Below are 16,414 nucleotides of genomic sequence, written 5' to 3' on the forward strand. Positions count from 1 at the left end.
AACGCTGGATTGTGTGCATGCATCATTTCCTGTGATTCCCTTTTGGTTACGTAGGTGATTTAAATCCCACACAGGAATGGCGGAGTCCACCACTAATAAATAGATTTACTGTACAGCAAGGTAGTTACAGAATGTAAATACATCAAGTGGTATATAGTATCAAAAATGAGGTTTGAAATGGAAGAGTTCTTTAAGATTGTGCCTTTGCGTACAATTGCGTGGCGGGCATTTATGGGCAGATTCCTCCAGTTTTGATCCATAGAAGAAGTGTTGTGCTCTCTTTCACTTTTCTTGGCTACAACTTTTTTGGTTTCAAGTATGGGTTTCTTATGATCTCTTTCTCTGTCTCTCTCCCCTCCACCCTCTTTCTCCAACCCCTCCCCCCTAAAAGACATCATCCGCCAGCCCTCTGAAGACGAGATCATCAAGTTGGCCCCTCCCCCTAAAAAGGTGTGAGGTGTCGACCCTCAGCCCTGATCTTTGCACCTTGATTTCTTCACTCCTGGCACTCCAATCAACCGACCAACCGTTTCTGACCAACCCCATCACTCCCCCACCTCACCCACCCTCACACCTGCCACACACACACACACACATATAAACACATCCACGCACATCCAGCCACGCACCCTCCTTGCACTAACACATGCTGTGACACAGAACCGCGCAGACAGCCACCGACCAAGCAACCAATCAGATCGTAGCGATGCAGTCTCTTCCCAAGCTGAGGGGAGGTTGGAAGCTGCGGGGAAAAAAAAGACGTTAGAAGAAGAGATGTGGAGACGGACCGACAGTGTGTGTGTGAGGAGAGAGAGCGCCAAAGTCTACCCTCGATTCAGACGCTGAGTGGGTCAGTTCAGAATGAGTGTAATCTGTAAACACTGTTCAATCTGTGATGCTGTGCTTATGCAACCCTGTGTGTGTGTGTGTGTGTTTGTGTGTGTGTCTGTGTGTGTGTCTGCATAGCAGTTAAGGTTGTTATAGTTAAAGTACCCACGAAGAATTTAAAACTACAAACCCTGCCTTCAGAACTTAATAACAACATGAAATGGCAAAGTTTATTTTTTCAGAAAGTCCGTAGGTTACCACGGAAACAGTTAAGCTTTGTATGCATTTTCTGTACAGTGATACATCACTATGACTAACATAATTCAGCATTCAAATTAGCCAAAATATCAAAACCACTATCTGGGGATAAAATAAAACTAAAACATGTAAATACATAATTAAAAAACAATATTCAAAACTAATCTAAATCTCACACATATGACTGAGGGTGCTTGTTGTACTGTGTAGCTGCGTAAATAGTTCAGGTGTGTTTTTGTGAATGAAATAGTTCAGCATTTGGGGACAGAAGTTTATTCACTTTTTTGCCATGACTTGGATGAGGAGGTCAATATCCCATTCATTTCTGTCTTTTAAATATGAAGATACAGCCAAAAGCAAGCTAGCTTAGCTAAGCATAAAGACTAGAAACATGTAGCTTAGCTAGTTTTGTTTTAACACTTTGATTTTTATAGGGAATGAATAAGTTAGATATATTGTGCGCTTTAGAGATGCTGGTAGACAGATTTCGTTAGCTTTGGTTAGAGCCATGGTAGCAGTTTATCCAATTTTTTGTGCTAAGCTTAGCTGATTAGCTCTAGCCCTGATTTTACATTTTGGTTTTCATTGGGAATAGATATTGTGTTAATTAGTGAGCTTTAGAGGTTTTGGTAGACAGATTTTGTCAGCCTTAGTTAGCTAGCATAGCAGTTTCTCCCAGTTTCTTGTCTTTGTGCTAAGCTAAGCTAATCCACTCTAGCCTTGTTTTAACACAGTTTTTGATTTTGTTGGTTTGTTTTTTCGTTGTTGTTTTTTATAGGAAATAAATAAATAAATTACATATACGATGTTTGTTAGTGAGTTTTTGAGGTGCTGGTAGACAGATTTTACTAGCTTTTAACGAAGCCTAGTATTTCTCCCAGTTTCTTGTCTTTGTGCTAAGCTAATCTGCTCTAGCCTTGTTTAAACAGTATTTTTAGAAGGAATAAATAATTGAGATATACATTGTTTGTTAGTAAGATTTGGAGGTGCTGCTAGACAGATTTAATTAGCTTTGAACAAAGTCAGCACAGTATTTCTCCCAGATTCTTGTCTTTGTGCTAAGCTAAGCTAATCGGCTCAGCTAGCCGCTTCATATTTACTTACTTACTACTTCACTACTTAAAAGTGGTATTGATCTTGTTATCTAACTCATGGCAAAAAGGCAAATGAAAGTTTTTTTTTCCCAAATGTCAAACTATTACTTAATAAGCCCACATAGTTTATGAAAGTATAACTAGGGAAGACCAGGGGCCATTGTAACATCACACGGGCACATTGCCATGAGGTCGCCGTTTGAAACTAAACTTTAAGTCAAACTTAAAGGACAGGAGAGTCACCGAGGTTCATAGAGGTTCTGTATGCATTCCCTTTACTCTCACGCAGATAATTATATGTCTCAAGAGCAAAAACAAAGTGATATTTTAGAAGATATTTAAAGTTGATTTTCATAGAAAACGCCAATATTTGCCTTTAGCTTATAATCATAGCAAGTTATTTAGAGAAAATATTTAGATGGGAAAGTTATAGCAATTATTTCTATACTATGGATGTTCCCTGTCCAATAGGCTCTCTTTTCATCAAGGAGAGCAGTTAGCATGAAAGTCTGTTGTATGAGCTGGCTAGAGATGTAAATATACAAATAATATATTAGAGGAAAATATAGCAGAAATAATATATATTGACCTGCAGTGTGTGTTCCACAGAGGACACTTGGATTTTCCACTGTACGTTCAGTTTCACCATTTCCGTTTTTGAAACTAAAGACCCTAATTATATCTAATCTGGAACTACTCGGCGTCTCTCTGTGACAAATTATGATAAAATAAATACTTAACAAGCACGAAAAGCACATCTACTTTGGATTTCATTAGAGAATACAAGAGTATATTTAGAGAGACTATATTGGATATCATATTGACTGTGTGAAAATGTTGTGTCACGTGACTTTGAGACAAACACTACCCTTTGTTGCCATTTCATTTGTTGCACAGAAGATAACTGACCTGTGATTTTTCACTGTAGGAAGGAGGACAAACTAAGGCCTCTGGAAATAAGAAAATAGGTGCAGATCAAAGTGAACGAAAGGAGAAAATGTCAGAGAGCAAACATGGCATGTGATAATAAAACATGACCTTTAATAAACTGTACATAAAGTAGATTGCGACAAGGATCTCTAATGAACACGACTCATAACCCGCTGACTATGCCATTCCCCGCCACATATAATAGCTAGCAAGACTGTTGAAACTAAACTATAATAACTGCTCTTTTGAACACTGTGTCTCTTTTCCCCCCACGCTGAAGCCTTAGCGGACTTTGTGTTTACCCCAAAGTTTTTCACAACTGTGAGAGATTGTGCGTGTGCGAGGCGGAGACAGACGCCAGCAACACGCGTCAAGTTAATCAAAACAGCTCTCACTTTTAAAGAGAGTGCTTTTATTCTGAAAATTTGCTAAGGACTTCAGTGTTGGTGTGTACAGAATGTCTGTGGGTCTGTTTCTGCCCCTCCCCCGTCTTTGTTGTTATCAAAGCCGTAGGATAAAAAGAGAAAAAGAACCAACCCCGACAACATGAAAATCTATCAGTGTATGACTAGTCATTTCTCCCTGACCCGCTACCTCCCTCCTTCCTTTCCCCACACCACCATGCTCCATTCCAACCCCAGTGCCAACGACCAAGACTTTTATTTCGATCACAGTTTGCGTGATCCGTTTTTTTTTTCTTTTCTTTTGTATTGCTCGCCGTATATTGTAGTGTTGGACTGATTTGTATCCTATGCATTTACGTCTGTAGGAAAACTGCACTGTAATATATCCTCCCAACAAATCACTTAATCTAAAAAACTGAACTCTGTGATAGTGACAAGTCAGGGTGTTTTAACAAGAGCCTGATATTCTTGTTTTGAATCTGCATGACGGATGCGCTGAGTGACACTTGATAAGACGAAAGTGTGCCGTTTCGGTAAGGAGAAAATAAATGTGTGTTACCCAATGTTTTTGGTTTAAAACTGAAAAAAAAAAACATGTTTGACCAACTATACTGTACAACTCCTATTCTACTCTTTTGCAAGCAAAGTCTTAAGGTTACCAAAACATTCAATAGTCCTTTAATGCCTGCAATTGTGTGAGGAGGTTTAATAGTTTACAAACCGTGAGCATGTTTCTTTGCATAAAACATCCAGTTAACCTAGGCCGGATCAAGCTTTTTATTGTACTGTTAACGGGAAAGTCCACTCTTAAATACTTTAACACTGGTATATAAGCTACACTTTGAATTGAAGTGGGCCCATTTTGCAGTTAAGATTTCATCCATCCAGAGAGTGGTGGGCGGCAGTGTTGGTCAATCAGTCCCCAACTTTGGTCCCGACTGAAATATCTCCACCATCAGACTGACCGCCATGAAATTTGGCACAAACCTTCACGGTCGCCAGAGGATAAATCCTGAAAATTTTGATGATTCTCTGATGTTTACTCTGGCACCAACAATAGGTGGATGTTTGTTGTGTAGTGTAAATCATCTCAACAACTATGGGATGGATTGCCTTGAAGTTTAATACACCCATTCCTGGTTGCCAGAGGATGAATCCTGAAAACTTTGGTGATCCTCTGACTTTTCTTTTGGCGCCTCCAATAGGTTGACGTTATTTGTGGGGTGTAAAATGTCTCAACAACTATTGTACGGATTGCCCTGAAATTTGGTACAGCGATTCATGGCCCTCTTTAGGATGAATTGTAATAGCTTTAGTGATTCCATTAAGATTTCATCTAGCGCCATCATCAGGTTTTCATTTGTCTGATACTTTAGCTTATGACCAAATACTAGCAAATCGGCACGGTGATGCAGTGGTTAGCATTGTCACCTCACAGCAAGGGGATTCCTGGGGTTCGAACCCCAGGGTGGGGGGGCGCCCTTCTGTGCAGAGTTTGCATGTTCTCCCCATGTCAGCGTGGGTTTTCTCCGGGTGCTCCGGTTTCCTCCCACGGAGATGGTGAACATGGTAAACATTATACCAAGATGCTAAACATCAGCATATTTGCTTTGTCATTGTGACCATGTTAGCATGCTGACATTAGCCTTTAGCTCCAAGCACCACGGTGCTCTTCTGCAGCCTCACAGTGCCACTAGCTCTCTTTTAGTCCTGTTTATTTGTGAAGCCACATTTGGGTTTGGTAACATTTAAACTAAGATGGTGAGCAGGGTATACATCAGCATATTAGCTTCATCATCATGAGCATGTTAGCATGCTGGCATTAGCATTTAGCTCAAAGCACATCCGTGCTTTTGTGCGGCTTCAAAGAGCAGCTAGCTTTCTAAGTTCGTAGCCACATTTGAGTTTCGTAACATTTGGTAGAAGTTGTTCTTTATGTTTTTGTCTCTGACGAATCAAAGTCAAAGGGCTTCTGTTAAACTCTGTGTTTATCGTTTATCACTGACTTTTAACAGTCCGAAAAGTTAATCGTTTTTCCATTGCCTAGACCAAAATTCAAATTCAGTGTAGGTGTTTTCAAAAGACATACCAAAAATGTACAACACAACACGTTGTCATAAAACATATTCTGGTATATGCACTGATCTTTTCTGATTTGTAATATATATATATTGTATCAGTGTCCGAGTATTTTTGGGTGGATTTTTCCCTTCAGCATCCAGATGAGCTCTCGCTAGGCCCGACCCCAAGTGAAGCGGTAGCTGCCCTCCTGTAGCTTGAGCCTAATGAACACAAAGAGGGACCACTGCTTTTATTACCGAGCTGAATTGAGAGCATTTCGGGGGCAGTTGTACCTACTGCTATGACCTGTGGGTAACGGTCTTTCCCAGTGTTAAAATGGATGTGTTTATTGGTCACAAATATAAGATTGCCACTCACCATTTCAAAGAGCTTTGGCGACTTTACAAACCAAAAGGCAGGGTTGTTTTTTTCCAGGTCTTAGCATGTGTTTCCATTATGGTACAAAATATCAGCAAGGGAGGATTTGGGCCATTGTATTTAATTTTTATTTTTTTCTTCTCTTTTTATTTGAAGTGCTTTTTGAATAGAAACTTGTGAATTTAGATGTATGTGACCAAGTGACTTTTTTTTCTTTCTCTCTCTCTCTCTCTCTCTCTCTCAGAATTTCAGTAGGCAATGGACTCATGTTAACAATTGTGTGGTAGTTTGTCAGTAGTTTGTCCATGCAATATCTGTAAACATCAAAAAAGAAAAAAATTCAACTGCGTGATGCTCTAGATGCTCCTGGTTAGCAGTGTATTCATTGGAGTGTTAAAATTTATGTCAGTATCAAATTGTGGCTGTGCCGCACCCTTTTTCCTGTTCTGTTCTTTTTTAATGTTTTTTACACCCACTTCCGGTTTCCTACTCCTCTAACGTCAACCCCCCTCAATGTTACCATGATAACAGTGGCACAGCCCCTCTGACTTCATCACCAGGTGGATTATATGTTTGGCATTGCTTAGCGTTTTCCTTGGTAGCCAATCGGCACATAATATATCAACATATCAGTCACAAATGATGTCAGATTTGGATTTCCATGTACCAAGTACATATCAACTTAGTAAATGCTGCAAAAGTATAAACCTACTAAAATATATATGTATTTATGGTGAATACCTGATTATAACCAATACATGAGTATAGATGAAGTAGAAAAATGAAGAGGCAGATACTGGGAAGGTATTTAGCATGTAATGCTAACCATCAATTAAAATCCATTCAAACACGAGTATCATTTCCCCTTAAGGATAAGACTGTGTTTTGTTTTTGTTTGGGTTTTTTTTTCATTTTATTAGGTTGTAAATATGTATTTTGAATATATATCACTGTGTTTGTTTTGAACTTGATTAATTTATTTAATGCCTATATATTGTTGTTTTTACGTATCCTGATTTTGTTTTACTAACTGGAAACAAATCAAGGGGATGAAAATGTGTTGCTTATCTAATGTTAAACAGACCATGCATCAACACTTTCATAATTCATGTTATTCTCTTCATTCATGTTTTGCTGTTTCGGCTTTGGGTGATGATTTTACAAAAAAAAAAAGTGATATTCATTTCATTGTATTTACTGATATGTAACATATTATGTTTTACTGTATCGTATTTGATCAGATGTGTCGTGGTCACTGCTCGTAAAATGATTTTATTCAGAGAGTTTCCAAATCATGACAAAATTTGAAAGCAGTCACAAAGTCATTACCTGCCATCTTGTTCGTATGGGGCATGTTGTCACTTGCAAATTGCACCAAGAGCAGGAATTTTAAAGAGTAAAACATCTTCAAATGTTGGGCTAGGTGCGTGTAGAAAGCTCACGAAATTTGTTATAAATTTGTGGATTGCAGTGTTTTCATTAAAAGTATTTTCTCATTCTACTCTCAAGAGAAAAGACAACCCACTGAGTATAAGAAACAGGCAATTGAAAACCCTCATCTGAACAATACTGTAGTTTTGTATGGAGCACCAAAGTGTACAATACTAAATGAATAAAAATGTAATTACAAAAATAGAAATTAACATGAATAAACTGTGTACAATAATCAATTTTAAGAAGCTCGGCAGCTGCTACCAAATTAGAGTTAGCTCCTGTTAGCTAGGGCAAAACAATGTTAAAGTAATTCAGATTAACTGTGAATAAACCAATACATAGACACTGTAACTAAAACCTTTTATTTAGCTTAAGAAGACTGCACATGCTACCTGTCTATCCACTGAAAGTAAAACTGTTGAAATGAAAATTAGAATGATAAAATAACATATATCTACCCAGCTAACTGGCTAGAAGAGCAAACATACAGTCTGCGGTTGCTCTAGCCAACAGGATTTACTGCTAAACAACCCAGCCAAGCTAGTTAGCCAGCTAGGTAAATAGCATGTGCAGCCATTTTAAGTTAAAAAAATAAGGTCAAGATTAACTGTGCTGTGTTCATTTAAAGCAGCATTTGTAGTTAATTGAATCAAACTTACTTCTTCCTTTAGCTAACATGAGCTAACTGGCTACATTTGGTAGGCTAGCAGTTGTGTAGCTAGTTTATCCACCTTCCTGAGTTCAGTATTCCTGAGGGCGCTACTGTAGAAATAATTATGGGTGCAACTTCCAGTGACATAGCGAAAGTAGCAGTAGTTAGTCCCACTGACTGTCTGTGTTAGTCACAGTGGCTAATGTTGGTGGCTACCCGCCAACGTAGGTTCTTTTAGAAGGTAATTCACCTTTATTTAAGCAGGTATTGCTTTATTTTTTTTTAACGGATATATAACTAAGTTATCATGTTCTAAAATATCCCTATGGAGCTCTGGTACCTGTTGCACTGTTCACATATGTAACGCTACGAACAACCGGACCAAGCTAAATTTGTGGCTTCAACAACAGTGTTGAACATACAGTTTCAGTCACCTACCTACAATGAAAATAGCGTTAAAATTAACACTGAATTATGTTAAATGTTCGCCAAATGTGTTTATGTCTGTTTTCTAAGTCAAAACAAATCATGAATAAAATTTTAAAAGGAGTAGATGTTTAACGTAAGCTAGCTCTGGCTTCATTAACATGTTTACATCGCAAGGCAAGCTAATCACTGACACACTTGGTTAAAATGGAAAACAACCGATGTTTTAAGATGGCTGCCAGAGATGGCAGATCACGTAATCACGTCTGAGGTTTAACAGGTGTCCTGCACCATACGTTTTATTTCCCAGTCGCTATGTAAATTGGATTAGTGTACTGTCAGCTCATCGTTAGCATTGTAAACGACCAGTTAAGGTTCAGTGCTGGAAGTCGCGCCCATAATTCACGCAAGGTTCCGTGTGGGCTAGGAATAAGGTGGATAATAATAAATCAAATATCTTTGTTAATATGGAAATGACATTAACGTGGGTGACCACAGAAGAACTTTTTGGTTCATTCATATATTTTACATAACATATTCATATTGTTTTTTGTTTCTTAATGTGCTGTTCATGTATCCGGTATTGAACACTTGAGGCTCCATAGTGTTATTTGCTATTATCAAGGTAAGGTGTCGGTGAATGGTTAAAGGGCGCACGGTCGAAGTTATAAAGTGAAGAGGTAACCATTTGAGTAGGCCTATCTTTGCTGGATAGAGTAGTGCAAGTAGTGAAGAATAGTTTGCGGGGTTGTAGCTGTTTGGTGTGTGAACAGAGAGAAATATGTAGGTTCATACTTTGGTAAGCATCTCTGGTATGTGTACAAGATGCCATACCTCTTTATCTAGTTAGTATCATTTGAATGTGGCAGGCCTTGCACTAGAATGCTGTACAATGGGGAGATGTAGTTTATGATAATAAGGTGTGTTTATGTTAGGAATGCTGAATGCCTGGTGAGAGTTGCGTCATATGAAGTTGTGCAGCAATGTTTTCTTTTCCTTTGCACCTTTTAACCATCCTGGGAAGACTGAGTCACATTAAATTCCTTAATATTGTGCAAAGCTTTTTAATCGCACCTGCTTATATTTTTCTAGTGCTGCACAGCAAAAGAAAGTGTCTGTCTTTTCATTTTTGACGAATACAGTTTACATTTCATGCACACAACAAAAGCAAGCTTTCGCATTGTGGGTGAAAGTGCCAACTTGATTCAGTTGCAAACTGCTGGGGTGGATGGACTTGAAATCACGCCACGCTTGACTTTTAGCAACGTCTCATGATGTTTGTAGTGAACAATCTTTATTTCAGATAGTGTTTTTGGCTAGATCAGAGATTTTCTGGAGTGTGTTTTTGCATTAGTGGACAATAGAGGCTATTTTGTGACTGGAGGTTTAACATGAAGCTGAAAAACGTTCCTTTGGTGTGGTTTAATAGGTATCTAATAATGTGACTCAGCATGGGAGGAGTTGGAGGTTAGAGGAGGTTTTTACAGAGGTGTCAGACAGGACTTGAAAAGTCTAATAACGTGTTAGTATGACAAAAATTATCTCAATAGCCTCGTGGGCAGACACATCTGTGATTTTGAAACACTAACCTCCAAGTAGCAGAGATATTCCCAAAATGCATCTGCAGGGTTTTGAATTGAAACTCTTCATTTTTAGCTGCTAACTTCTCACAGTTTTGTTCCTTTAGCGCAGACGGGCAGCATTCAAATTAAGCGTAACAAACATCATTTTGGTTTAAGTAACGTTTCTGAGTTTAATTCGTAGGCACTGAGAGTTGCCCTGTGAGTCACTGCCCTGAGAGTCTTGGTGGGATGTTTCTCTCGTATTCTGCTTGTTATTTCGTGTTGTGCTTCATTCTCAAACGGTGTAGCAAGTGACAGGTGTGTTATCCTTCACAGAGTCAATCCAGTCCATCATATCAGTCATGACATATTGCTCTGAAACGAGTTTGATCATTTAGATTTACAGCTGTTGGATAATGTGGTTTGAGTCAGCGGAGTGATCCTGACGTGGTTTTGGAGGATATGACACTGTGCTAAACAATACAGTGGAGATCGTCATTACATCCATTTTTACATTTTCGCATACAGCTCATAACGTTACCCCGTTGGATGCCATGGGCTCAGTGCTGTTAGAAACTTCTGCTAAGGTTTTCCTCTCGTGGGGCAAGAAGTACTTCAGGATTTATTTTGCAATGACTGCAACAAAACACGATATGAGGTATTATTCAAACAAATATAAAAGTGTGGCTTTTTGTCATGATTTAAATGAGACTGAACTGAAATTATGCCATTTTGTCATTGTGCTAAAATGAATATAAATATTATATATTAAAATATATTTGCTAACCTACACTGTGTGAAGTTGCTTTCTTTCAAAGATGGTTGAGAGGTTACAAAAGTTCTAAGATAACATATCAAGGACAGAAAAAATACTTTATTTAGACCTTTACTCAGGTACTGTATTGATAAATTTGAAAAATATTGTACTTATTACTCAATGACAATGTTTTCGTTACATTATTATGAAATAGAGTGCCCCAGGGATGACATTTTTCCATAGGCCGACACAGACGTTTGCTTCGCACAAATTCCCTCGTCAAAAAGCCAGTGGGCTTTTCCATTGGATGTAGGATTATTGACAAATATAAGCTCTGTTCAGTGAGATAATTTTCACAAATGAACACCACATTTATGATTTCTGGCACCTTAACACAATTGCCAGAAGTAAAAAGCTATTGTCAGGCTATAAACACACTAGACTACTATAACAGCACCACCTATAGTAACAACTGTGATGCCATGTTCAGCACAGCTCGGCGTGATGACACCCTGTAGTCTCATTCAGCCACTTGTCAGCAACTGCCTTTTTTAAGACACACAGAAGTTCCAAAATTTGCTTAAGTATTTTATGTCGCAGAACAAACTGTGACCACAAACCTTGTTTCAGGCATCCAACCAAAAAAACTCACCGGGAGTGGTAAAATGCAAACTCATTTCCAGGTTTTAGGACTCCTGGGGCACTCTATTCAGTTGGCAGATGCTTTTGTCAAAAGTGACTTAAGTGCATTCAAACCCTGTTTGAGGAAGATAGCATCCTAAATTAGGAGTGTATCCTTTTTAAATTACCAAATAAAAGTGTGTGTTTAGTGCTATAGTAAGTGCTTAGGTTGTTATTTTCATCTTTTAAACAATTTTTATGTAAAAATACCAAATAATCCATGATTTCAGTTTCTCAAATGTTACTATTTTCCTAGTTGACCAATAGTCATCATTTAGGGCCATTAGTCGACTAGTCGCCCGCATGTTTACGATATTAATTTAATTATTATATTGTGTATTTTGGGCGGGGCAACACAATGGTTTGAGTTGAAGGTGTGAGAAAGAATAGTATCAGTAACATTGTTAACACTGTGCTACATTACAGAGAAATACAAAACCGTACTAATGAACCTTCATTAATATAGGCCTATATTTTATCTACAAGTCACACACTGAGCGAGCTGCCTGTTAATGACGCTGTGGGCTAATGGGCATGTAGCTACTGACATGTTTCAGATGATACATCATGTTTGTAGTCGACCAATGAAGATGAGTTTACATATCACCTTGGGTTCGTCCTTCACCTTCTCAAAATGATCCCACACTTTGGATTTCCTGCCCAACATGTTATTAACTAGCCTGTGGAATAACCGCAGGTACCAGCCCTGGAAATTAACCTGACTCCTGTCTGACTGCTGAGCGTGGCCACTTCCTGTATCTGTCCCTTTCAAATTAAATCTTGCCGATTAATGGCCTTTCCTGGTCGACTAACATTTGGTCGACTATTGGGGCACCCTTGCTGTTATTTTAATAATTACACTTACAAAACTATTTTTTTGACAAAACAATAAAACGCCTTATGAAGGTGTCACATTGGAAATGGGTAACTGTGATGCGCGTTGTCGAAAACTGTGGCTGGGGGTATTGTTTTAGGGTTGGCTGTCCGTCCATCCATTTGTCCCATTCTTGTGAACGCAACATCTCAAAAAGGAGAATGTCTTTGGCACAAACATCCACTCAGACTCAAGAAACTCGGAATTGCGTCATCATTTACATTTACATGTTTCTGCGGTGAGTGCCAATCCTAAAGTCCCAAACCCATGAAATGGGGACGACCTTCACATTATCCCTACTATGGTTTGTATTTTGGTGACAGTGTTAAGAACAATCCTCTTCCCTCATCACCCATGGTCTTGCAGCCCAGAGAATGAGATTGGTGGGTGCTGCTTGCATTCGCTGATTTCTTGCACTGTTGGGATAGCCTTTGAAATGCTACTCGCTGACTGCTACTTAGCTTAGTTAGCAGTCCAGTTTTGTGTTTTGGTACTGTTAGCTTAAACACCTGATGTGAATCGTACCCAAGGATACATGAACCTAACCCAAGACCACCTTTTCTAGTGGCACGGACCGACGCACCATGCCCAGATACAGGACACAGTGTTCACACTAATCATAAAAACTGTACTTTGGGGTCAAGTGTACTCAGATCCAGACCCTGGTCCCTGAGGTAAAAGCCTCCAGATGTCCACATTAAAACCATGGTGATTGTGTAGATTTTCTTCTTCTGGTAAGGTGGGCTTTATATGTATCGAATCAACGCCATACCTATGGCATAGGCTCTATGTTGACGCAGACACTATGCCGTAGCCTGATGTGCACCTCCCCAGAAAGGTAACTGTATGTGGTGGCGACGCAGACCTCCTGTCTATTTTTGTAAGCTGAAACCATTTCCCTCAGTGGAAACAAAGCTTTTATTTACTTTCATTTCACCGACAAAAAAACAATAAATTGTGAAGACAATAAAGCCTCCACAAAAATAGCATTTGAAGTCTTGTACCATTAATGTACCGCTAATACCGTTAGCATGTTTTATTGTTTTGAAAACGTGTTTAGTGTGAGAAACTTGTTTTGTCGGTGAACCTTGTGAGTTGTAATGGAGTCAGATTTTGTAATGTTACCTTTTTTTAAACGTTGTTCATATGAGAGGGAGAGAAGTCCGCTAGCCACTAGGCTAATTTATACAATGTAAAATGCCATAGGCTTATGCTAATGATGTTAGCATGTTGTATTTGTGGGGAAACTGTGTCCAGATAGACAAGTGTTTTGTCTGCAAATGCTGCGAGTTATAGTGAAGCTGATTTGTGTACTTGTGTTAATGTGTGTTTAATGTGTGTTGAATGAGTGTTTTGAATCAACTAAACTTTACAGCACTTCACAGAAACCCCACTGCCGACCAGTGTTTTGGAGGTGTAACTACAGAGTGACACAGAGAATATAAATCCCACTTAAGGTGTGTGTAAAAACAGTTTGTCAACTGTCACTTCAATTTCATGCATTTTAATACTATTCAAGATAAATTTTAATCACATTTGACACACGAATGCTTGGATAAATCAACTTTTTCTTATTCAAACATTACAGTTCAGTTTAAAGGTAAGTAGTATAAATGTGCCGAGGTAGGTTTTATGTAGGAGTGCAAGTATAAAGTAAAAAAAACTGTTAGGTTCAGTGGTGGGTTCAACACAGTGGTTCTCAAATGGTGTGCCATGATGCCAGTCCAGGTGTGCCGTGGGATTTTGTGATAACCACACATTATTATTGCAATATTCAACTAGGCCTATACAAAAACTTATGAATGAATTTTTAATTGACTGTATTAGCATGTTGTGTGCACCCATTTCCTAATAAAGAGGCAAACTATCTTAAAAAATGTAATTTAATTTGATTTCAAAAACCTTCACGGGGAACCTATTTGTCACTCTTTGCGCATGGGAATTATAAGTGTGTGACGTCAAAAGCCCTGATTGGCAGCCAGTGTGAGGGATGATGATATTTAAAGGGAGACAGCGGATCACTTTATTGTACGGAGCAAATTACAACAAACAAGTGAAGATGACCTACTACCCAAAGAAAAGAGAAAAAAATCAGTAGACAGTATCACAAACGCTACCTTATTTCTATTGTCTTATGCCATCATCAGAGTGATAATACACATTAAAGAGGCTACTGTACACAGATATAAATGCAGGTGAACCAATCCAGTCCATCATATCAGTCATGACATATTGCTCTGAAACGAGTTTGATCATTTAGATTTACAGCTGTTGGATAATGTGGTTTGAGTCAGCGGAGTGATCCTGACGTGGTTTTGGAGGATATGACACTGTGCTAAACAATACAGTGGAGATCGTCATTACATCCATTTTTACATTTTCGCATACAGCTCATAACGTTACCCCGTTGGATGCCATGGGCTCAGTGCTGTTAGAAACTTCTGCTAAGGTTTTCCTCTCGTGGGGCAAGAAGTACTTCAGGATTTATTTTGCAATGACTGCAACAAAACATGATATGAGGTATTATTCAAACAAATATAAAGGTGTGGTTTTTTGTCATGATTTAAATGAGACTGAACTGAAATTATGCCATTTTGTCATTGTGCTAAAATGAATATAAATATTACATATTAAAATATATTTGCTAACCTACACTGTGTGAAGTTGCTTTCTTTCAAAGATGGTTGAGAGGTTACAAAAGTTCTAAGATAACATATCAAGGACAGAAAAAATACTTTATTTAGACCTTTACTCAGGTACTGTATTGATAAATTTGAAAAATATTGTACTTTTTACTCAATGACAATGTTTTCGTTACATTATTATGAAATAGAGTGCCCCAGGGATGACATTTTTCCATAGGCCGACACAGACGTTCGCTTCGCACAAATTCCCTCGTCAAAAAGCCAGTGGGCTTTTCCATTGGATGTAGGATTATTGACAAATATAAGCTCTGTTCAGTGAGATAATTTTCACAAATGAACACCACATTTATGATTTCTGACGCCTTAACACAATTGCCAGAAGTAAAAAGCTATTGTCAGGCTATAAACACACTAGACTACTATAACAGCACCACCTATAGTAACAACTGTGATGCCATGTTCAGCACAGCTCGGCGTGATGACACCCTGTAGTCTCATTCAGCCACTTGTCAGCAACTGCCTTTTTTAAGACACACAAGTTCCAAAATTTGCTAAAGTATTTTATGCTGCAGAACAGACTGTGACCACAAACCTTGTTTCAGGCATCCAACCAAAAACACTCGTTGACTTTGAGACGTGGGAACCAGGAGTGGTAAAATGCAAACTCATTTCAACAAGCAGTTGAGTGGCCAGTGAGTGTAAATTCCAGTACAACTGTTGGAAAGTTCAGAGTCAACAACAGAGATTTAATATAACTGGTAAAACTTGACAAACTGGTTTAAATAACCACAGGAATGAAATGTTGGTGAAGAAATGCTTTATGTTTCCTTGTGAGGACTGAAGTTAACACAATTGAAAGTACATTATAATCAGAGTTGTTTATTTGTCTCATAAGGCAGCGTTAGTTTTTTTTCAGTTGGCATGATTAAGTTGCTATGAGTAAGAGAGTAAGAGACAGTAAATTGTTTGTGTGTCCTTGTGTGACCGGCATTTCATAGATTAGATCAACTCACCCCACCCTTTTACTGGAAATGCTTCAAAGCATTTCCAGTGAAACGATACTCCTGCAAGAAAATAATATGACAGCACCAAATGACTTCTCATGCCCCCAGTGTTAGCACTCAAGGTGAACTCTACAAGATCTCAAATTGTTGTTTTTTTCCCCCCAGTGCAGTCTTTAGGGTACGGAGCCCCTAAAGGGACATGGAAGGGAAAAAAAATAGACGGTTGAAAAAAACAGAAAAGATTTACTTTTGCGAGATCTCACAAAACATTTGCAATATCTTGCAAAGCTTTTGCGAGATCTCACAAAGACCGCCAAGTCACAGAATGTTTTTCGACGAAAGTGTCCTCTTGCGTTAAGTGGTCGCTTCAGATGTCTCTCACTTACATGAAAACCATGTTTACTCATGAGCACTGATTTAATGTCT

The 16,414-nt window shown here is 38.6% G+C and overlaps 1 protein-coding gene across 1 annotated transcript in view; it reads left to right on the forward strand.

Annotated features, from left to right (window-relative positions):
• The window catches only part of pea15 (proliferation and apoptosis adaptor protein 15), a 71,441-nt gene extending 70,268 nt beyond the window's left edge, over window positions 1-1,173 (forward strand). Inside the window, exon 4 of the mRNA XM_033610165.2 lies at window positions 392-1,173. Within this exon, the coding sequence (XP_033466056.1) occupies window positions 392-456 (65 nt within the window). The 3' untranslated portion in view covers window positions 457-1,173. The remainder of the gene's footprint in view (window positions 1-391) is intronic.
• The last annotated feature ends 15,241 nt before the right edge of the window (window positions 1,174-16,414 follow it).

The sequence above is a fragment of the Epinephelus lanceolatus genome, chromosome 22 (genome assembly GCF_041903045.1).
Source record: "Epinephelus lanceolatus isolate andai-2023 chromosome 22, ASM4190304v1, whole genome shotgun sequence".
In the NCBI taxonomy this organism is placed as follows: domain Eukaryota; kingdom Metazoa; phylum Chordata; class Actinopteri; order Perciformes; family Serranidae; genus Epinephelus; species Epinephelus lanceolatus.